Source organism: Triturus cristatus, chromosome 4_2, assembly GCF_964204655.1.
Source record: "Triturus cristatus chromosome 4_2, aTriCri1.1, whole genome shotgun sequence".
Classification (NCBI taxonomy): domain Eukaryota; kingdom Metazoa; phylum Chordata; class Amphibia; order Caudata; family Salamandridae; genus Triturus; species Triturus cristatus.
The window spans coordinates 836,541,783-836,564,943 of NC_140586.1; the positions used below are offsets into that span (position 1 = coordinate 836,541,783).

Consider the following 23,161-nt stretch of genomic DNA (forward strand, 5'->3'; position numbering starts at 1 on the left):
TGTCTAAGACCTCTTAAATCACCATAAGAGTTGTCTGGGCTGGAGCAAGGTGCCCACTTACATTAGCAAACATCATATACCAGGCCAGCTTCTCACACCTATTTCAAGTGTCATTGCAATAGACCTCTACACCTACATGCTCCCCTACTGGAAAACTCTGGTCAAGCTCTTTCTTAGCAAAGGATCCTTTCCTGATGTCCTCAACAAAATCAGGTGATCTCACTACTAAAAAAACCCTCAACTGATGTAAATGACCTTAACAACTTCCGCCATATCACCAACCTTCCTTTCCTCGCCAAAATCACTGAAATATGTATAGCAGAACAACTCACCCAACACATCAAGGACAACAATCTTCTAGACAAATTTCAATTTGGCTTCAGTCAAGGCTGCAGCACTGAAACAGCACTGCTACCGGCTATTGATGATGCCCTTCGAGTACTAGACTTGGGCAGCTCCTGCCTCCTGATTATTCCTGACCTTTCTGCAGCCTTTGACACTGTAAACCATCACACACTTCTTAACACACTAAAACAGGGAATGGGAATTGAAGGCGTAGTACTTAAATGGTTTCAATCCTACCTCATGGGGAGACCCCGAATGATTAAAATTGAATACTGTCTCTTAATTCCAAAGGCTGAGGAACAAAGTTGTCCCTAGAGGCTTTATCCTTGCTCCAACCCTCTTTAATCTTTATATTGAACCACTAGCAGCCTATTAAAAGAGGCCGGGATCCTTCAATTAAATTTAAGCTCTTATAAAGCACAGGAATCACCCCTGCTGATCACACCCAACTCTAACTCAAAGTGTCCCCCACACAAGACATCTAACTTCTCCAAAGCCCACATATCTCCTTTAAAATCCATCCTCCACTCTACCACGCGTTTCGTCTACGGGGTCAAAAGAAATGATCATATCACACCAATGCTGCTAACTCTTTGCTGGCTTCCTTTTGAAGCCAGGACAATATACAAGACTGCTTCTATCACCCACAAAGCCATTTACACGTCCACCCCTCGCTGCCTAGTAAACAAACTCAAGATATCAGGTGGCTCCAGACCTTCACAAAATGCTGAAAATCTGCTGCTCAAACCTCCAACCTTCAAAAGGGAAAGACTCATGGTGCCATCTTTCTCACGTAATGCGACTAGGAATTTTCAACTTCCAAACTTTCGCACCACCACCTCTTTTCGGATCTTCAAAACGGACCTTAAAAGTCTTCTCTTCCGAAGACATTTTTCTCAATAACACTCCTTGCCAAGCTCCCCACCAGGCATATTCTCACACATTTAATGGCGTGACAGTGACTGTAAGATGACACCCTTGAGAGCAATTACGATCTTTCTGCTTCAAATCTATAAATATGTAATATGTATTTCAACCCTAAGCGCTTTAAGTTTTTTAAATATGTAATTTGTATTGAATATGTAATGTGTAAATAAGTAACTCTAGTGGCTACACGTCTTGTCACGTACTAACTTGTTACTCTAAATTTCTCATGTAACACTCCATTGTAAATCGCTGACACCGCTGGGTAATGTCCACGCTATATAAAAACCGAAACGCATCAATAAACATTAATAAATTCCAAATGCGACACTTTATAGAGATTAGAGAACTAACCAGCAAATATATCATGAATACCTATTCGTGTAATCACCAGTGTTCCCGCTTCCTTCAATACTGCATTACTATGGGAAGATTCTGAGTTTCTGAACTCAATAACCAACCTGCCTGTCTGCCTGACCTGGTTTAAAGGTAAAAACATATTTGAATGCCCTGCGATGAATTGCTAGCGTAGAAAGACACTGAGCAGCGTCACGCTGAGCGCATGCGCATGTCTCATTCGACCTCACAGGCTTGTGCAGCTGACTGCGCAGGCACGGAGTATCCATGGAGGCGGGGGACCAGAGCGGCCCCCGCGCATGCGCGCAGAGGCCTGGCCGGCCCATCCTCCTCAGTTGTGTCCTGGACTCGCCATGGCGGAGGTCGAGCTTCCGCCGCCCCCAGTAAAGCGCCTCTGTTCGCGGCCGTACCCGGCTCCGCACCGCGGGCCCCCGGCCGGCTCTTCCTCCTCACCGCCCACCAGGCCCCCGCGGCTGCCCGAGTCGCTGCTGGACTGCGCGGCCAAGCGCGTGGCCGAGAGCTGGGCCTTTGAGCGGGTGGAGGAGCGCTTCAGCCGCATCCCTGAGCCCGTCCAGCGCCGCATCGTCTACTGGAGCTTTCCCCGCTCCGAGCGCCAGATATGTATGTACTCTTCCTTCCAGTGCCGGGGTGGCGAGGAAGGCGCGCCGCCGCCGGCCGGGGGCGCAGCCGGCTCAGCCCCTGCGGGGGCAGCAGGAGCCGTTCCGGCAACTCCCACGGGGACCACTGCTGCACCCGCAGCCGGCGACGGGCTACCCTTCCGCCGAGGCATCCGCCTGCTGGAGACGGGCTGCGTGGAGAATGTCCTGCAAGTCGGTGAGTGCCACGCTCCGTGCCCCTTCTTGAGAACCCCCCCCCCCTTTATTCTTCAGCAACTTCGGAGCCCCTTTCACTCCTCAAGCACCTCCCGAAATATGCCTTGTGCTCTGTTATTTTAGACTGCCTACGTGACATGCCCTGTAAACAATAGCGATTAAGTGCTGTATGGTTTTAGCTTTTATCACTAATGTACCCCAAAATGTAGACCCGGTTCCCTTAGCCTGGACCGACCCCTGTTCTGTTAGGCAGCGACCGCGGAGATTGCCTTTCATACCCGTTTTCTCAATGTAAACAATGCACACCCAGTCCTTTATATAAACACTCTTGTCTATAGCGCCAAACCACGGCTATAGGTTCACCCCAAGCAGCGCTTTCACCTTCTTCCCACACCACTCTTCCGCACACCCCAGTTACTATCAAAATGCAGATTCTTCGAAACAGTGCCCTTTTGCACACCAGACCAAGGGACGGCTGACTGTCCAGCCGTGAACCCAATCCCCCGAGCAGTTTTCCCTATCCGCGGTTACCAAAAATAAAAAATATTTCTCCCACATGTCACAATCTTAATAAAGTACGAGTATTCATAAATAGCATTTAGCCCCGAATTGAAACAAAACTCCCCATAAAACCTAATTGTTCCTTAATCTCGCCAACCACGCATCCCCGTTTCTAATCTGATCCACGGACCCAACCAGCCCCCACAGCCATGCCCTAATCTATCTCCGATCCAGCCCCTAACCTAATTATCCCACCAAGCCTTTACTCGAAAAATCAACAGTGCGCCTTGATCAATCAAGCCACTGACAGGCGCCATGTCTGCCCCCAAATAACTAGACCAGCCCCCTAGCTCCCCACCAGCCCTCCTGCTCTCACTATAAATGATTAACCTCCAGTGCTCTGTGCTGCTCCCTAGCCCGGCCCCAGTTCGCGCCCCAGTGCCTCCGCTTCCTCTCCCTCCTTCCCGGCCGCCCCTGTACACTCCCCGTACATTCCTTCCTTTCATCTACCGCTGGGACCGGCCACTCTCCTCCATTTATCTCTCTCTCTCCTCCCTGGAAGCCGTGCTCACTGGAAGGGAAAGATGAAACGGACAAGGGCCCGCAGCACAGCCCGGCCCTCCCGTCTTTCCAGCAATTTTCCAAAGTGGCAAATCTGATCTATTTTTTTCCGGCCTGGATGTGCTCCGGGGGAGGGAGGGCTGTCAGAGCGAGAACTGGGCTGAATTCATTCCATGTTGGGCCATTGTTTCCAGCCCTGCTGTGTGCATAGTGCCTTACAGTTGACGCACAATGGCCTGTGTTTGGCCGACGGAAACCTATATGGATCTGAATTCCAAGGGCGTCCTGTGGGGATTTGCAGTCAAGTGACTGGATTGCACGTGCAAATCCAGAGATGAATAATGAAAGGGGAAAATGCAAATTCTGTCATTTCGTTTCCAGCGCAAGTTATTAAAAGCCTTTTCCCGGTCTGTTTAATTTTTAACACCACGGATTTAAGTGACTTATTTTTAGCCACGTAAATAATTTATGGCACGTTTGTTCTCTAGAGTTTTTATTGCTCTAAATTTAATGAAATCTGTATTGTGAGCATCTACTGCGTTGTAATGTGCAAAGGAAGCGGGCATTTTTATTAAATCAAAAGAAAAACACTGCTAATGTTGACGATGGAGCGCTTCCAGAATAAGATGCAAAAAATATCGTGTTTGTGCGATATATACATTTGTTTTTGTTAGTTTAGTCCTTGCTGCCGCTCACCCTTTTTTCCTGGTAGCAATCTGCCCTGTGATTTATTTAGTGTTTGCTTTGCCAGGTGTCATTATGTAGCAATTTGTTTTGCAAATCTGCCTACCTATGCTGTACGCAAATGTATGAAAAGTTGTGTTTACACTCCGCCAGTGGGAGAGCCGTGTTTGCTCTGCTGTCTGTGCGCGGGGTTGGTTTCGGTCCCACTGGTGACTGGGTACATTACTGTGTTTGTGGTGTCTGGTGCCTTGCTGGGGTTCACCTGGCAGGGCTGAGGTTTGAGCCATGCCCCGGGGCCTGTTTTAAATGCTTTGCACGCGTGGAAACATGCCAGCCGTGGTTTAAGTGTTGCTTAGCCTGAAACTGAACATACTAACGATGGGTGGGATGCATATTTCTGGGCGATGCGCTGCCCTGTTCGGGTAGTTTGTATGAAGGTGGTTGGAATGTGCCCCCAGATGACTGCTTTTGTCCCACGTCGCCAGCACTGCAGGTGTGCGCCTTCCAAGGGTGAAGGAACACGCACAGCACTCTATTTTCTGCGACACAGGGGTGTCCACCGTAGGTCCAAGGGGGCTGGGTCCTCGCCAGAGTTAGGAAAAGGCGATGCTGCTTACGTAGTCACTGTCTCTCGTGTAATACTATTTTGGACACTTTTCCTGTAATATATACGATATTCATCGAATGATTACAGTGAGGCGGGTGCTTTTACACAACCAGCGAAGGAAGGCAGTCTCCCAGGTTCAGAGAGCCCCGCTGACTTGTAATACGGGTTGCTTTCACAATTGTTCCTTTACGTTAAAGACTCGATTTAAACCCATGAAATGCGAGTTTTTCTTGTGGAATTCGATGAAAGCCCGAGCTTCGGGCCATTTCCATGAGAAGACCTCTTTCATATAGCTGAGCCTAAAGGGTCTTTAATACAACAATGCCTTTGATGGGGCAAGTGTTTCATCTCCTGCAGGCGGATTTCCAGATAACTCTCCTTAAGATGCCGGTGGAGGGCGGGGGTTGTGTCCCCTAGTGTGTTTGTGATTGGTCGAGGCTGACGCCTGCCTTTACACTAGGGCTCGAACTTTGATGCCTGCCTGTCACCGAGACACGCTAATAAAGGCATGGGGCTCCTTAGAGGAAGCTCTTGCTCCCATGACACTTCTCGGGCAGTACTGAATCGCTCTCTGTCCACAGGCTATGTACTGAGGCCAAGGGTGAGACATGAATGCCACTTTAAAGGATGTGTTCAACTGCTGAGACTAGGGTTCCCCATCTGGCTGCATTGTGTGATCATGGGTAAGTACCTTTTTAGTTCCATCACCTTGTCACTCAAATAAGAAGTGGAAAGCACGTGCGTAAGGAATACCTGTTTTAGAGTGCAGAACTGGCCTCTGTTTCATGTGATTATCACTTGCTTTTAGTCTTTCTCTATGGGCACCTTTTGTCTCTGAAATATCAAATTACTTATTCAGTGAGGGGGCTCTGTTTATGTGCGCATTCTGAAAGTTTTACTCCCCACAATAGCGCCAGCTCAGCGTAGAGTACCTTTCCCTACAGGGCCTGAGTATAAGCTTGCAGTACTCTTCAGTGTTGTCTTCTCCTCTGAGCCTTTCCACCCACCGGCGTCATCCTCTTGTGGGTCTGCTGCAGCATAGTCTCATTCGCCCGTTAGTACCCAGAGGCATGCCTCGGGAACTGTTGTGTAAGCCTGGGTGTGAAATTCCGCTCCACTCGCGGAGTTTGCAGTTTCCCCTAGGGGTGGGTGGAATTTGCGTAGTCGCGCTTCGCAAAGCTCCGCAAACCGGTAAAAATAATCTCCGCAAGCACGCAACAATTCCACGGACACGTGGAATTGCTTTTTCGTGATGCTTTTTTCCTGTTCGTGATCGCTGTTTGCGTGCTGGAGGGCGGGGATTCTCGCAAATACGCATTTTGAGAACGCGAACAAGAAGAAAACTCCGCAAAGCCGCGGAACGCAGAATTTTGGGCAATTCCGCGTTCTCTGCAGAATGCGAAATTACCCAAATTCCGCGAGCGGAACAGAATTTACCGCCCACGCCTAGATTTCCCTACTCCACGCAGCACATGGAGGTCCGAAAAACTCTGCTGTGCACTTTTTTTCCGCACTTGCCAACATTAAGTTGCTCAGCAGGGAAAATCGTATTCCAGACAACCTCCCGACGAGATTTCTCAACACGAGTGGTTGCAAATAGTTGAGGAATCTGCCACTCGAGTAGAACATCTACTAGAGCAGCAGAAATTGTGATGCCGTTTGCGCTGACTTTATAACACATGAAAAGCAGCCGGCGCTGCCACTCAGCGCGAACGTTGAGCGTAACGCACTCTGTCGCTTGCAGAACTCCGCAGAGGGCTACTGATGTGGGTGTACCACACAAATACCAGCAGTGTGCTTCAACTCCTGCCTCACTCTCCTGTAACCTGTCTTTCTATTTAAAGATGGTACATTTCCTGAACACTTCCCATGATTTTAATTTTAGTATTGGATTGAGAGCAGCCCTACAGTAAAACAAGAATTCAGTTGCTTCACTCTCAAACATACACAAACTTACTTTGGGAATTCTTTGCGCACATCTCTGCTGACCGTCTGTTTTGCACCTCCTTTAAAAACAATAGTCAAATGATCAGTGCTTCTTGGAAGGAAGCATCTCATGTTCAGGTCCGCACACTTTCTGAATCATTTACTCTGGTCTGGTAGCTCAGTGGACAATACACCCGTTACTGGAGTCTGTGTGGGTTCTCAGCTTTTCACCCTTCTGGGGGGTGGATAAAATAGACATTTGTTTCCCAATACCAAAATGCTGCTTTGCAGGAGATGGGAGATTTACAAATATACATTAGGTTATTTTAAAATTGCAACAGTCACGTTCTCGGCACCCATGCCCTGATAATTAACACAGGCTAAATTCTGATCCCTGTACAACAAGTTCAGCACCTCCAGTAGGACGGAGCAACGTCGCCCCACTGCTTTCTCGCAGTGCGAGAAGCAGAAACATAAAATGGTAATAACTTCCTTTTATTACCATTTTATGTTTAGTTGCGAGTGGAGCTGCTCTGCGAGCAAGCAAGTCAGGGGAAGAGTGCTGTGCCCACTCCTGAGGGCACAATGACTATTTGGGACGGCCCTCTGGGGATGCTCATACCAGTCGTGCGCACTCTGTCCTTTCTCCATTCAGGCTGCGATGCAGCCTACATGGAGAAAATGGCCTCTCTATAAGCCCCTGGCTTGCGGCGTCCCCAAGAATCACAATGCTGCAATTGCAGCGTTGGGATTGGCTTAAGGCAGGAGAGGGGAGGAAAGCTGCCTGCTTCCTGTTCCTGTCAGAGGAGCAGGTGCCGAGAAAATGCGGGACCCCATCGGCAGACAGGTACGCTTAAAAAAAATATCATTAAATTAACCACCAAGCTGCCCTCCCATGCGATCAATGCCGGCCGCGACTGCTGTACACACACGTTTAAAATTGCCTTCTGGTAAATATTGGCATGTCAACCCTTTGAAATTGATGATAGAATGGAGGGAGAGTTGGGGACTTGTGGAAACTGGCACAGCAAGCACACATTTTTTTCCTTGAAATCCCCCATTTTCCAAGTGTCAAGTGAGAATGGGGTTTTGGCGTACCCAGTAACATCACAATGCATGGGTACCTTTACCTACCCATGCAGTAAATACCACATCACCAGTCTCATCTGCTTGAGGGCCACCGGTGGGTTTACTGACAACAGAGACATTTGGCTGACCCAGTTGTGTGAGATTTGGCCTTTAAAATAGTACAGACCACAATGAATTGCAACGTATTTACTTGTCAAAGGGACATGAAGCTTCAGAATTTTACTTGTCCTGTAAAATAAAAATCTTCTTGCCCCATGGAGTGAGGTGGCCAATTATGGTAGCATTCTCATATCAAAGGTCTGATAAGGCTCTCTGATATTATGTCTCATTATATTAGCACAGGTCTGGTTTTTGCCACCTTTTCTAAAATGGGCTGGAAATCAGCATAAGGGAGTAGATTTAGTATCTAAATTCCCTCTGAGTTTGTGCACCCTGGCGAGCTTAAATCTTTCCGTATATGTCCGACTCCTCTCCAATTTAATTTCACATGGAAAAGTTTGGAAACTTAGGGCCTGATTAGTATGGCGGGCGTACTTTTGTCACCCGCCACCCTGTCGCAGACGGGACCGCCCGACAGGCTGTCAGCAGCCCGCAGCGGTTACCATGCCTATATTTTGCATTGCGGCGGGTGCTGTTGGCTGCAGCACCTGCTGCAAAGCAAAAAAAAAACGGATGTCGGACTGGAAGGTGTGTACCTACTTTTCACCCATGCTTAAGTTCATTGCCCTCAGAGTCTGAGTAGGTGAGATGTTTAGTGAATTCCATGTCTGTTTACCAGGGGGGTTGGGGTTGCATGAAAGCAACACAAGGGTAAGAAGAAGGTGGTAGGAAGTAACACAGCATGCAGGTGAAGAAAAAAGGATGAGGGGGGAACAATGCTGAGTGTACAGGAGAAAGGTAAACTGGCGAGCGAGTGACGTGGAGCTGGGAGGGGAAAGCACATTGGTGGGTTAGCGCAAGAGGGTGCACACATCATGAAGGTCTATCGTGGTGAGCCACACAGGCTAGAGAAATGCAGGGAGGAAAACAGAAGCACACTGGGAAACAGCTGGAAAATGCATATACTCCTGCTAGATGCTCACACAGAAAGTGTTTGGAAAGGTCTATGTACACAGTAACGTGTCCATGCTCCAAAGGAGGGACAAACCCCCAAAAAATAGGAAGATGCACCCATCCACGTTAACGAATAAGACACAAGCAAATGTGTGACAATGAAGCCAACAAATAGGGAATGGGTGGGCTCTCAGCCCAGTGTAAACAATGTGTCTTGCAACAGTCAGCACTTTCAGGAAGCGAGTCTTAAACAGGACTGTGAACCGCATGTCCAGTGTGTTAATGGCTAGCTTGAATAATATCCAAATGCCTCAATCTGTACCTCTATTTAGCGTGTGTGGAGTGCATTGGGGTAGGTGGTGTGTGGGATGAGGCAGGGGGCCCGGGCTGGGTGCCTGAATGTTGTGAAGGGAAGCGTGTGCTACGTTTGATGGATGCTCACTTCTACTTGTATAACCTGATGAGTATTTTGCTTTTTTTTGCGAGGGAAGGCTAGTAAAGTGTGTGGAACAGTCATCTGTGGTAAATTAAGGGTTGAACTCCATTGGTCCTGGTCACTGTGTCCGTTTGGTCTATCCTGGAAGATAGCCTTATGTTTTCCCAGACTTCATGTTTACCAAATAATGTATTTGTGTCTATATACAAGTATGTAAACGCATACATTGGCTTTTGCCCAAACCTATTGGTCCGTTTAAATGTCATTCACAATTTGAATCTTCTCACATCTGCATACAGCTTAGAACATTGAGTAAGCCACTTCAATCATTGGTTGTCTGTCCTGCGAGGATTGCATTTTGCTTATGCAGGTTCGCTTAAAACGTTGTCTACATAAGTGCCGAGGATAGTTGACTAATCTCTGCTTTTATTTTCATGTTTATTTTTTACTCTCCCGTTAGACTTCAGCGTTTTTAATGTCTTTTTTAAAAAAAAAAATAAAAAAAGCTTAATTCCTGTTGCATTTGTGTGCAAAAATAATTTGCAGACTTGCAGAAGCCTGGACTGATTGTCTTTGCCAATGCTTGTCTAATGGTGGTCGTGTCTATTTGGTATAGGTTTTTATAGGAATGACGTTTGGTAGTATTCAGTGCGTTCATTGTAACAATTTGTGTCTGAGACGTGCATATTCACTTTAACAGTCTGTTTAATTACAAATTGTCATTTCATGCTGTATGTGTTTAACTCGTGATTATAGGTGTTTAATTTAAATGAAGCGCAGGCCAACATGTTTAAGGCGGTTTGCCTGCCTCAGTTTCTAAGATTAGTACCAGGCGTTGTGTAACCTTGGTTTTGGGGTCTGGCATGTAGGCCACGATAATAGATGCTTAAAACAAGAAATCCAGGATAGAGGGGTGGACAGTTCACTCCAGCATTGCTAAGCTGTTGACTGATATCCAGCACCACCACACCTGTTTTACTGGAGGCTTGTATGTTGTCCTGTATTGGGTTATGTTGTGCTCAAGCCCTGTCTGGGTTAGATTTGCTGTGGATTGGAAAAAGAGTAACCTAACTTCTATTGGCTCCTATGTGAAGTATTCACATCAGAGCAGGCATCCTTTCATGATCTCCTTTTGGGATTAAGTAGGGGCCTGCTCGTTTAAGGTTGCATTCTTGGGGCAGAATGTTGTTAAAACGACTTGGAGTGTTAAGCTGCCCTGAGTAATCTAGTGTAGAAGTGTTTTGTGTTGCGTGCACGTGCAGGTGAAGGTGTGAGGTAGGAATTGTACTGGTGAGTGAGTCACTGTGCAGTGCAAGGAAGTGTCTCGGGCAGTGTTAGTCAGTGCTGAGGAATGAAATCTTTGATCCTGTATTCATTGCCTGATCGTGGCTCCCTTCATTGTGTTGGTTGGGATCTGAGCTCTCCGCATTTGGTTATTCATTTATCCAATAATCCCCTCTGTACTAGATGTGACCTAGTCCTCTTAATCTGGTGGCTGGTCTCATGCCTTGTGGCTCTCCGGTGTTCGACAGAAGCATTGCAGGGTAGCCCGGTTGCTTTCGAAGAATATTAATAATTGCACTCTGCAGCGTCCTGAGGGACTCCTTTCTGATGTATTTACTGGTTGGTGGGTGGATAGCCAACATCCACTGCACTGCTCGGGTCTCAGAGCAGAAGAGTTTAATTAATGCAACTTTGGAGTGCATTGATTTGACCGTAAGCAGTAATTATTTTTTTAGGTCTCGCTGAGTCAGTGCGCGTGCGCTGCTCGGAGAGACTTTAGTAGGTGAGTTTTCAAAGTGCTGCTGAAGGCTGGCGCCGGCTATAGTTTGCAGAGCATGTGCGGGCGCGCGCTTGAGCAGAGGTGCCATATGGTATTTCTCATGCTCATTAAGCGCATCGCTCGCCGCATGCTTGATCGCGATAACTTTCGCGTCGCGTGACGGCCGCGCGCGCACCACTCCCTTTATACTCTCTTGTTACCATTTGTTTTGGAGCTCTATTTGTAAATGATTCACTTAACTTTAGTAAATCAATAAGCTAGTCGCTCAGTGTCTCAAATCCATTTCTTTCAGAAGCATATGCCCTTTGGTTGCTGATTTACTCCCAAGCTACGCCACCGGACTCCAGGCATGTCACCCGTAAGTCTAACCCGCCGGTGTTGCCAACAAGCAGATGATGGCTGCAGTGTGTATATACGCTAGAGACCTGTGCAGATTTCACGACCAATGAGCACTTTGTATTTCTTAGCGTCAAAGTAGGATTGGCTAAGGGACAGCTAATGCGCCAATCTTAGGTCGCCTTACACTGTACGAGACCCTAATACTTCCAGACCATTCCAGATTATGTTTAGCCCTGCTATTGGCTGTCATGCTACCCGGAAGTACTACAATTGTGATTAGTGTCTGATTTTATAAGTTCAATAGCCGGCAACGGACTTGGGTTGAATTCACGGATGGGCGTTGTAAGTAGCTGACAGATGGTCACCTTGTGCACACATGCATATTCTGAAAGGACGTGTCTTCGGGCCAGGCATTGAGCGACAGGGCTCGATCTGCCAGCACCCCTGGAGGTAGGTGATCGTGAAACAGCTGTACTTCCCTTCCCAGCATCACCCTCTGTTTCCAGCTATAAACACACCCTTCAGTGAGACAAACCTGTACGTCCAACCCCGTAAGATGTTAATCGCTATTTTCCTCGTTATATCCCCATCAGCATCCCTGCCTCAGTTACACAGAGACTCTACAGCAGGGTTTACCATCGCAGCTGCCAAAATAGTAGCCCTCTTACATGTGACACCGTCGGCTAGCAGGACCCGGCTTTTTACCCAACAGCACATTCACACGGAGATGTTTAGTGCATGCCTACAGTGTTAAAGGAGAAGAAATGAGTCTCAGAAAGCAGCAGGACTACTGAATGTGTCACACATGAAAAGGGACCTCTAACAGCTATACCTAGATTTTGTTAATGACCGGGAGTAGCACAATGACCCCTATAGAACCCGATCTCCAGATACACCCATTTACAAAACATGTCTAGCTCACAGGCACACAGTACTTTATCCGTAATATGTGTCCACCTAACTGGCACACTAAAGTGTCTGCAGCATGTGTGCAAACAGAACACTACGGTATCGGGAGGAAATAAAGTGAGCTGCCAGCTGATGCGGGGCCTTGCCAATGGGTAGCTTTACACCCACAGCAGCGCATTCCCGCTGAAAGATTTACTTACCCTTTGGTTGACAGTTGTCTGCATGCCTGGCAACTTCTTGACTTAAAAATGAGGCGAATTTAGTCGTTTAAGAGGGCGATCCTTTTAAGGTAAATTAGGAATGGACACTTTTTTGGAGGGTGATGCAGTTTTGATAACGGGTGACCATATTACGGTCTATCATTTTGTTGGTTTGATTAAAAGTACAAAAAGCGTGTGACTCGCAAAAATTCGGGAGAGTTGAAAGGTTTTTGCCTGTCGCTGACCAAAGAGCACTTGACTATGCATACCCAGCAGCACCCTATGCCTCCAGCTGAGAAACATCGTGCGGGTAAGGCTGCCAGATTACCCAAAGTCGCCCAAGACGTAATGGCCTTAAGTTTCTTTTTTTGCAGACCATTTTGTGTTGTTGTTTAGAGCAATCGGTTTCAGCAACAAGAATCTAGTGTTCAGCTACATAAATATCGAGAGTTAAATAAAGGTACAGGACTGCCTCATTGTATCCTTAGTGACAAGGAGCCGTCTATTCATTTTATTTGCAGGATTCAACACTGTCTATACATGAACCAGTGGGAATTAAATATGCATTGTCCAATGATATTGCATTGTCGCAGGAACTGATATTTCAATCTAATGGATCTATTTCCAATTGAAGGTACAAACTTTGTTTGATATGTTATATACACATGTGCATACATGTGCAGCATACAATAGCTATTCATATATAAATAACACATTCATGTCTCTCAAATTTTTCGTTTGCTCCTGCAATGCAGCAGTGAATGTTTGTTGTGCTGCATAAGGCAATATTTAAGAAGGAGCGAAAGCTTCTCCTCTTCCATAGACACTTCAACTTCAACTAAGGTTTCATAATAAAATTAAGTAAACATTTTCAAAAGTATGCATGAGTGTATGTATGTGTGTGTGTGTATGTATATATATATATATATATATATACACACACACACACACACACACACACACACACACACACACACACACACACACACACACACACACACACACACACACACACACACACACATACACACACATACACATACACATACACATACACACACATATTCAGTCGTACATACCGTGTAGTAAAACATACATCTTGGAATGCAATGATTGCTCTATCACAATATACATTATTCAATAATTTATTATATATGCACATTTCATCAAATGAATTTTATCATGTTCCTTGCCAAGTACATGTCTTTGCATCACTTTAAGGAGTGCTCCATTGGTGTCATTTTTCATCCACACATCTACAGAAGGTCTCGCCTTTGGGACATTATAAGTGTTTAGTTATCCTGCACAATATCCTTCATAAAGCAACATCAAGTGTTGCATGGCTAATCACTTACAAGGTCCCAAAAGCGAGACCTATTGGCTATGCCAATGCTTGTTTTCCTTGAGGTCTACAGGAGCATCATTGCCTAACTGCACAGACATGGATTTACAGTCCTGCACTATTACCTGACGTTTATTCATACACGTTTGTATTTGTGGCCTGTGGTATGGGAATTCAGCGTTCAGTCATGTCGCCCTTAAATTTGTTTGCCTGCAATGCCAGTTATGTGATCGGTAGTGTGAGGAGGGGCTCTGGTTTAATGTATTTACAACTTGGTGTCTGTGCTGGGACACCCATTGAGCCCTATGTTATGGCCGTAGGCCTCATGAATACTGTAGATGGAGACATTCATGTTCTAATACTAAGAGCCGGCAGCATTGTTTTACCTCTTCTTGAACTGCATAAAATGTATCCATTGATCCTAAACTGGCTTTGCTCTGAGTTGGCAGTTCAAACTCTGGCATTGTAGAGAATCGTGCTGCAGTGGTCCATGTTCATTATCAGGCAGCTGTAGCCTCAATCTGTTTGGTACCAAGGTCTGTCCAGGTTTAGTAAAGTGAATGGATTTAAGGGAAGGTTCCTCTTACACATATCTAAATTATCATAGATGTACTTGTTTGAAATTCGCTGCTTTCCTCTTTTTTCATTTTCGACCATGCAGCATGCAGGTCTTTACTATACTTGCCAGGTGTGTGTGTTGAATCCGAAAACTCCTCCTTTCAAGCTAATTCCCTTTTTTCTAAACGTCTTCTAGAGATTGTGTACTAGCTGGCCATGCTCTTCTGCCTAGAATACTCTCCCAACTGAATTAAGTAGGAATTTAGCTGTGCTGTATTACTGCCTGTTTTTTAGGTCTCCGCTCTAAAAGGCGCACATGCTGTATTTACATTATGGGCTTTCATCACTCCCATCTCGTTCCATTTGTTCAGTCATCTGCCTTTTTCAGTTCCTTTCTTTTTATTGGGGTATCGTTGCTATTTTTCCTGTTGATGTTGTTTTGTTGATACCCTAAAGACTGTCCCAGCTGCATATATTATTTCTTCCTTTCCCATTTGGTTTGTTTCGTTGCACGTTTATTTATTTTTTTGCATTTTAGCTTGTGTTTACGGATTGAGTTTTTAGTTTGTTTCTGAACAAGCGCTGAATGCGTTTTATTTGTTTAATCTGTGTTTAGTGTGTGATTGTTTTCTAGTTTTACAGTAACACGTTGAAAGTTATGCGCTTTGTTTGGTTTTGAAATGTTCCGCTATGTACAGTGTTTACAGTTTTTATTTTGTTTGACTTGCTTAGGCAACTGGATCTGTGTTGAGGTGCATTGAATAATCCTTTGTACTGTAATACCTGTTCTCTTGATCTACGCGTGCTTTCGATACTGTTATCTTTTCGGCAAATGTTATTAATTTGAAATGGCCCAGTAGCAGTGTGCTATAACAGTGTTTGTGCTTATGGGCGCATTGGCTAATTCCGGGCTGTTGTCCCAGCATTCTTTTAATCTACGTTTTCTTTTAATCTACACATTCTTTTATTTTAATCTACGCATTTTTTTGAAACTGTTAGCTTTTCAGTAAGTGGTTTAAAATTTATATGGGCCACTGTGCTGTATGTAAAGAACAACTTGCTGTGCATTTGACACTGTCCCAGCCCTTCCAGTATATTCGATGCATTAATGTGGGTGTCTATAAAGTTTCTCAAGCGGGACTTGCAGTACTATTGACACGGTCTCAGCCTTTCCAGTGTTTCAAACGCCATAATTTTGGATTTCTAAATTTTACAATTAGGCACTATATTTTTTACCTTTTACCGTGTCCATAAACGGAACGTTACGGATAACTTGCCGTGCCAGTGCGTGCGTGTGTGTGTGTGTGTGTGTGTGACTTACGCACAGAACGTTCTTAGGCGGCAGGATCTGTTTGGACACCTTCACTAATCCCATGTACTGTTATACACGTTTTTAATCTATACTTTCTTTTGATACTGTTAGCTTTTTGACAAATTTGATATAAATGAAATGGGCCAGTGCCAATGTGCTGCATGTAAAGCACAACTTGCTGTGCCATTGACACCGTCCCAGCCCTTCCAGTATGTATGTCGCAATAATATGGGTTCTCCAAATTGGCTCAAAAAATGTTTTAATGTTATGTTTAAAGGGGGGGGGGGGCTTTGTTATTTTTCTTTTTTTAGTTATGTTTGCTTATATGGTGTGTGCCTGTTCGGTTAACTTACAAAACTTGCTTAGACAACAGCTTCTGAGTTTCACCACATTCACTAATCTCGTATAGTGTTATACGCGTACTTTTTATATTGTTAGCTTTTCTGCAAATGTTCTAAATTTGAAATGTACCAGTGTGCTGCACGGCACGTAAACCACAACTTGCTGTGCCATTGACACTGTCCCAGCCCTTCTAGTATATACATAACATTAACCCGTTAACCGCGGCGTAAAATCCGCGGCGGGTGAAATCTTGCGCGGGCGAGGTCGCGTCGGCCAACACACTTGCACAGCACTACAGAGGTAGTGCTCGCGACGGCCGTTGGCCGACACACACATCAAAGGGGTTAATGTGGGTTCTCTAAATTTTATCTAGCAGGAATTGCTGTACCAGTGACACAGACCCAGCCCTTCCTCTTTTCAATTTCGTTCTTATCCGCTGCATCCACATTCTACCACTTAATGGCCTTCCTTCCATCAGTTATTCCTGCCTTACAGACAGGCGATCGTGCTAGTGAGAAGCGCAGCTGCTTTGTTACTGGATGCAGATTATTGCAGCACTGCTCTAAAACCGGCCCCCGCATCCACCCCCTGCCTACCAGGAGAACGCCCAGTGCCCGCTACGGCCATTCCGCCCCTTACTCCATAACACATAAGTAAAAAAAAAACACATTTACAACACCAATAGCTTTAACTCTTGCAAATGCGAGACCTGTTGGCTCTGTCGGTGTCTTTCAGCTATGTTGTATAGCACCGCCATAATGCTTTTTTTCATTCACTCGCAGCCCTGTGGTTATACAACATGGCTAAAAGACGATGACAACACCAAAGGCTCTTGCATCGCCGAGACTTGTTTAAGTAGTGATCGTTGCTTTGAGTTTTCTTAATTTCTGTGCACGTCTGGCTCACATCAGTGTACCCAAACCAGCTGGTTGGATGGTGTCTTAAGCCTTCTCTTTGGGTACCGCTTACTTCACTGGTGTAGAACCCGCTGACCGTCTGGTGCCCTCTGTTTTCCAAGGGAGCCCTTTTTTTAATCGAAATCTGTTTATTTGGTTTTAATATGACCAAAGACGAGCAACATGCCCAATACATACAAACTTAGGGGGAGAGCCAGGAGTTACAGAAAGCTAGTAGGAGTGTCAACTTCGTCCCAAGTTCTATGGCTCTAAGAGGTCCCCATTCCAAGAGTATACATCCAGTATTATGGTGTGCAAGTCCATGGGAGCCCTTTTTAAAAGGAAAATGCAAACGTGATTTGTGTATTTGGATCATTACATATTGGGATGCCATGAGGTGTGCCTCATCTTTCTCTCCTTGGTGTTGTGAAGTCCAGCCTTCGAGGCACACGCTGGCATTGGGCCGGGCCTCACCTGCTACCCGCCCTTCCTCCCAGGGCCAGGCATCCTTTACCACTGTGCACCATTCACCATCTCAGCTACCCGTAACAGCCTGCTCTGAAGCATCGTCTGACTGGCCCATCCTTGCCACTCCCAGCGCCTCTTTGTCACTGTCACGGTTTGTAGAAAAGCTGCTCTGCCCCCACCGCCCGAATGCTGCAGCGCAGTACACACAAACATGGGGCAGGTATTTTCCTACTGGCGTGCAGTGATCAGACCCAGGGTGCTATGTGGGTTGGGCACACTACAGCAGTGTAGGGACCGCTTCCGAGGACTAGACCTGAGCCGTGGGTCTTTGAGGCGACCGGTCCTGCAGCATCACAGCTCTTCACTTTGAATTGGATGAGAAAGCTGACGCTGATAGCTGTAGCAGACAGAGCAGCAACGGTGGTTAATTAACTGCTCACAGCTTAAAGGGTACTCGCTTGGGCTTGGCACATCATTTTGGAGTGGGTATTTAACTCTGTAGCCACGTAGTTTACCGCATAATTATGAATCTGCAGCATGTGCCACATAATCCATCATCTGCTGCATACTTCTCAGTTCAGGTGGATTGAAAGTTATTAAAAACGCTGCCGCCCAAGTAGTAGGCCCTTTGCGAACGGCGACTAGTGGCCTTTTGTTTCTCGATAGCTATGTTTTTATGTATTCAACTGATAGTGTGAACCATTTGCACAAATATTTTAAAAATGACAAAACCGTGAAGTACAACTGCTGAAAATGTGGTGTTAGCCACATCATTTGCCTCATTTGCTGCATTATTTAGTAATTTCTGCTCTAATTCCAGTGACCTCTGGCTTAAAGGGACTTTGCTTGCATCAGTTGTTCTCAAGCTTTGTTATTCTGAGCCAACATGAGCACAATGTTAGATTCTGGTGCCCTCAAACGTACGACCGGGGCCATGGAGTTGCTGTAAATTCATATCCAAGCTCAATTTAGAAATCTTTTACTGAGACAAAGCCCAATATCGACTTCCTCTGCAAAGCCCTACCAAAGCCACACTCTACAGAGCACCATTCGGACACTACTCGACAAGGTGCAGTTTAGAGCCCATCTTCAAAACCCAGATCCTCATTTACATGAAAAGCTTCAACTAAAAAACCCCCACCGATGTCATTGGAACAAAAAAAGCAGGTTATGGCTTCTTTGGGGGCCATAACCAGCCCATATCTTCTGACGATCAAGTAGTGACTACATGGACTTCTGTAACTTGAATGGAAGCGTTCTAGCACTTCCCAACAGCGGTGGCGCAATACTTTTAACTGGGGAGTGCCCGTGCTTCTCACTAGTGTACAGTTACTCTGAAGTAGTGCATACCTGCGCTTTTTAGATTTCAGTTTCAATCCCTGCCAGTCCTGATAGCCCATTGTTGAAGTTCTGACCCATCAGCCTTTCCTCTCAAGTCCCATCCGGTCCCTTCCCTGGAAGCCGTGGACACTGCTTCTTTTCAAGGCTACCCAGAACCCTGGTAAAAACACCCACATCTAGGGCTTGCCACCTGGATGTTTTTTTGTTCTAGAGCTGCCGTAAAGACCCTAGACTGATAAATTCAATAAAAGCAGAAAAGCCATGCTGAAAAGAAATGCAGGTTATTTTTTTGTCCATGCTTTTGCAGAATCTTAAAAACATGGTCATATAGTGGTATTTTACCTTGGGATAGATGGCAAACCAACCCACATCCAAGCCTTATTCCTTCCTTTAAACTCTATCTAGACTTCAGCTCTCTGCACACACGTTGGCATGATCCCAGTATATCACACTGTTTTATATGTTTACTGTATATCAGATTTGTTTTTTTTTAAAGTCTGGAAACCCCTTTCTCAGCATTATTTCTCTACCTTCCTCTCTTTTGTTTTTCCCAATGTGAACTGTGCACTTTGAGAACGTGCAAACTGCAGTACAAGCGCTACTGCCTTTATAAAAAAAAAAAAAAATCTGCAGAACACGTACACAAAAATAAAAAAAAAGGTGATTGGGTTTTATTGCTGTAGGACTCGTGCGACCTTCGGATGGGGGTTGGGGGGGTGGAGTTGTAGACTTGCACCCTCTTCTGTGGCCTCCTTGGCCTCAGTCTGCAGTGCACTACTTGCAACTGACACAACTTGGTTTCTGCTCCACAATGTGCGCACATTCACGCATGAACACACAGTTGTATGAGTAACGTTTTAGAATCCAAGGAAACTGGCAATTATTGTATCTTCTATTTCTTAGTGCAGTGGCCATGCAGTATTTTAGAAGAGAGAACCTGCATTACTTCAGTTTCATGGAACATTAGGTAATGTCAAATGGCAGCTCACAGTAGAGAAACAGTACTGCTATGAGTGATGGTCTTAGGCCATACTTCCGTACAGTAGTTGTGGAAAAACTCGTCGGCTAGTTCATTTTGCAATCATGTTATCGTTCCTTTGACCCAGCGTCGTTTATGTATCGCAAAGTACCTCTGTGAAAAAAGGAGACTTAATTTGAACATTTGAGTTTACACAACAAGTTTTCAGGTCTAAAACAGCACTTCAGGTTGTAGATGTCCACACATCTTCCATTTCCAATCATTTAACGTTTATTGAGTCAGGTACCTGGTGTCCACTCCGACACTTGGAATTGTGTGCTGTTTCAAGTTCCAAGGGTGCCGACAGGTTAAGTATCCTGCTTGCGGTTAGAGCTTAAATGGTAAGAAATAAATAGGTCTGTATGGGAGGAACTTTCAAAGTGTGCATGAATGTGTCCTAAAAACAAGAGTGGTCATGTCAGTGAAGCTCAAAGGTTTGAGTCTACTGGGAGTTAACAAGTGCTCGTCTGAACGCGCAGGTGTCTTTTGAGCCCTTTAGGTATTACTGTTAATCCTATACGTGGCTGAGACTTAAAGGCTTCCCCGAGGCGTAGTTGGGAACATCCACGCCAGTGGCATATTCAGAAACGCATAGAACAGTGGTTCCCAAACTTTTTCTAACAGTGGCTCTGTTGACCCATCGCTCGTGGCTCCCCACTGTTACTTTTTTTGAAGAGTGGGGGGATTTAAGCCGGCCTTGGGAGTACTTAATTTTTCTCCCTGAAAATAATTGGGATGAAGCTGATGAAGGTGGTATAATCCTATACACATGGTGTTTCGTATTACTAAGTCGGCCCCTCTATCAAAATATTCCTAGTTAAACTTGTTTGCCCATGCCTTTTTTATAGTACCCTCTCAAACTGTTGTATCCCGTATACAGTGCCAGATAGCACCTCTATGCATGTAGGCCCCATTTCCAACGTGTTTCTGCGCTTGAAGAATATTTGCGTGCACTTCCAGTTCTACCCATGTCATACGTGCCAACACACCTGTCTCAGCAGGGTGACTCACGATTTTGTAAACCACATAAAGCTTTATTTTTGCTGTCTCCTCCCTAAAATTACCTCCAAATCAATGCAAGTAAAACAAATTTATCTTTAAAAAAAAAAAACCTGTATCGGGGAATCACAGTGAGTGCCTGGCCCATGGATCTCAGGGGCCGAGTAGGCACATACCAGGACAAAAGGTCCGTAAGAATAGGGGGACCTACCCCCCTCAGGATCTTGAACGCCATACACAGCACTTTAAACTGAATTCTGGCCCTGATAGGCAGCCAGTGCAGTGATCTCAATGTGCTGGAGGCAGAACAAGTACGGGGTAGGCCAACAATAGCTCTCGCCGCAGCGTTCTGAACACGTTGGAGGCGGGTAACCTCAGCCACATTGGACCCTACCAGAAGAGAGCTGGCATAGTCCAGGCGAGATAACACTGTAGCCTGGACTATCAGCTGCCTGGTGCGATGGTCAAAGAACTTCAGAACAGGGCGAAGCGACCGTAACACACCAAAGCAACAGGCCGCGATTTTCTTTGTGTGGCCAACGTAGCTGAGGGAGGGATCCATCCATACTCCTAAGTTCTTTAATTCCGTGACCGGAAGGGGGGCCGGCCCCAGCTCCAAGGGCCACCACCTGTCCCCCCATAGCTCCGATCTCTTGCCTACGATCATGATCTCTGTTTTCTTGGCGTTGAGCTGGAGACAGTTGTTCTTCATCCAGCTCGCCACCGCCCTAAGTCCACTCTGAAACCTGGGGGCGTCCCGGTCCGCATCCCCGCTGATCGTAACCGCTAGCTGAGTGTCGTCAGCATATGAGACCATAGACATGCCCCATTGCTTGACGATCTCAGCCAGCGGTCTCACGTAGAGATTAAACAACGTGGGACTCAGCGAGGATCCTTGCGGCACCCCCTGTTTCAAAGGATGGAATTGGGACTGGAACGGTGGGACGGCGACGCTAAAGAAACGATCGTCTAGAAAAGACCGGAACCACTGGAGGGCAGGTCCACCCAGCCCAATCTCCTCCAGGCGATGCAACAGGATGGGATGTGAAACAGTATCAAACGCAGCGCTCAAGTCTAATAAGACGAGCGCTGCTGTCTGTCCCGCATCCATCACCGTGCGAAGATGTTCAGCCATGGAGAGGAGGGCGGTCTCCGTGCTGTGTCCAGCACGGAACCCATTCTGGGTGGGATCCAAGATGTTAGCATGGGTAAGGTGAGCAGAAAGAACTTTGTTGACATGGGCCTCCAACACTTTAGTCGGCCACGGCAGTAAGGAGATGGGCCGGTAGTTTTCAGGTTTATCTGGATCCAGGGACGGCTTCTTCAATATGGGAGAAACCACTGCCCGCTTCCAGCTGGCGGGTACCGTGCTTGATTCCAACGAGATGTTAATCAAGGAATGAACCACGGCCCGTCCCACAAACGACTGCTCTCTAAAAAGAGTCGCTGTAAGCGGATCAGCGGGGGACCCTGATTTGACCTGCAGAGCCAGAAGGTCAAACCCCTCAGATGTCAACGGGGGCAGGACATGCAGGGTGGAAACCCCATGGGTGTTAATCGGGGGCTCAACCGGAGGCCCTGTACAAGGAAACGTAAGGTAGATGTTTGAACCTTTTCCAAGAAAAACCGGGCGAGAGCCTCACAATGAGTGGTGGACCCAGACCCAGACGTCGAGATACCGGCACGCTTTGCCAAAAGATCCTTCAACACTTTAAAGATGGTTTTAGAGGGGTTGGAGCTGTTGCCGAATTCAGTAGCGTAATAAGCTGCCCGAGCTTGGCAAACAGCCCGGTGGTATACTTTGACGGAGGCGAGATAAATAGCTTTCTTCCCACAATCGTACGCCTTCCGCCAGGCCCTCTCTGCTCGCCTACAACTACCCTTGAGAGTACGTAAGGCGCCATCGTACCACGGGCTGGAGTCCCTGGAGCTGACTTTACAAGCGGTGAGAGGAATAAGGGCGTCAAGCGCCTTGGAGACCCAGGAGCAGAACTTCTCGTAACCCGAGTCAACCAGCCTTGGAAGTTCTAAAGGCTCCTCGGCGAGGACACGATGTAAGTCCTCCAGCCGTAATTTACTCCAGTGCCGCCTTGTAACCAGCTTTGCCGGGGGAACCGTAATCATTCCCGGCAAAGGGGTACAGATGGTAACCAAAGAGTGGTCCGTCCAGCCAAGGGGTGTAACGGCGGAGACAGCCACATCTGCCAGATTGGAGAAAAAAGGATCTAAGGTATGGCCGCCTATATGGGTAGGCTGTCGAACCATTTGCACCAGCTGAAGGGCCTCCAGGTCAGCAAGAATACTGCTAACCGAGGGGGAGGAAAGGTTCTCAAAATGT

General features: G+C 46.4%; 1 protein-coding gene across 1 annotated transcript in view; it reads left to right on the plus strand.

Annotated features, from left to right (window-relative positions):
• The first annotated feature begins 1,880 nt into the window (after positions 1-1,880).
• Positions 1,881-23,161, plus strand: part of ZSWIM5 (zinc finger SWIM-type containing 5) — a 390,515-nt gene continuing 369,234 nt past the window's right edge. The window contains exon 1 of the mRNA XM_085602808.1: positions 1,881-2,460. Coding sequence (XP_085458934.1) covers positions 1,926-2,460 — 535 coding nt within the window. The 5' untranslated portion in view covers positions 1,881-1,925. The remainder of the gene's footprint in view (positions 2,461-23,161) is intronic.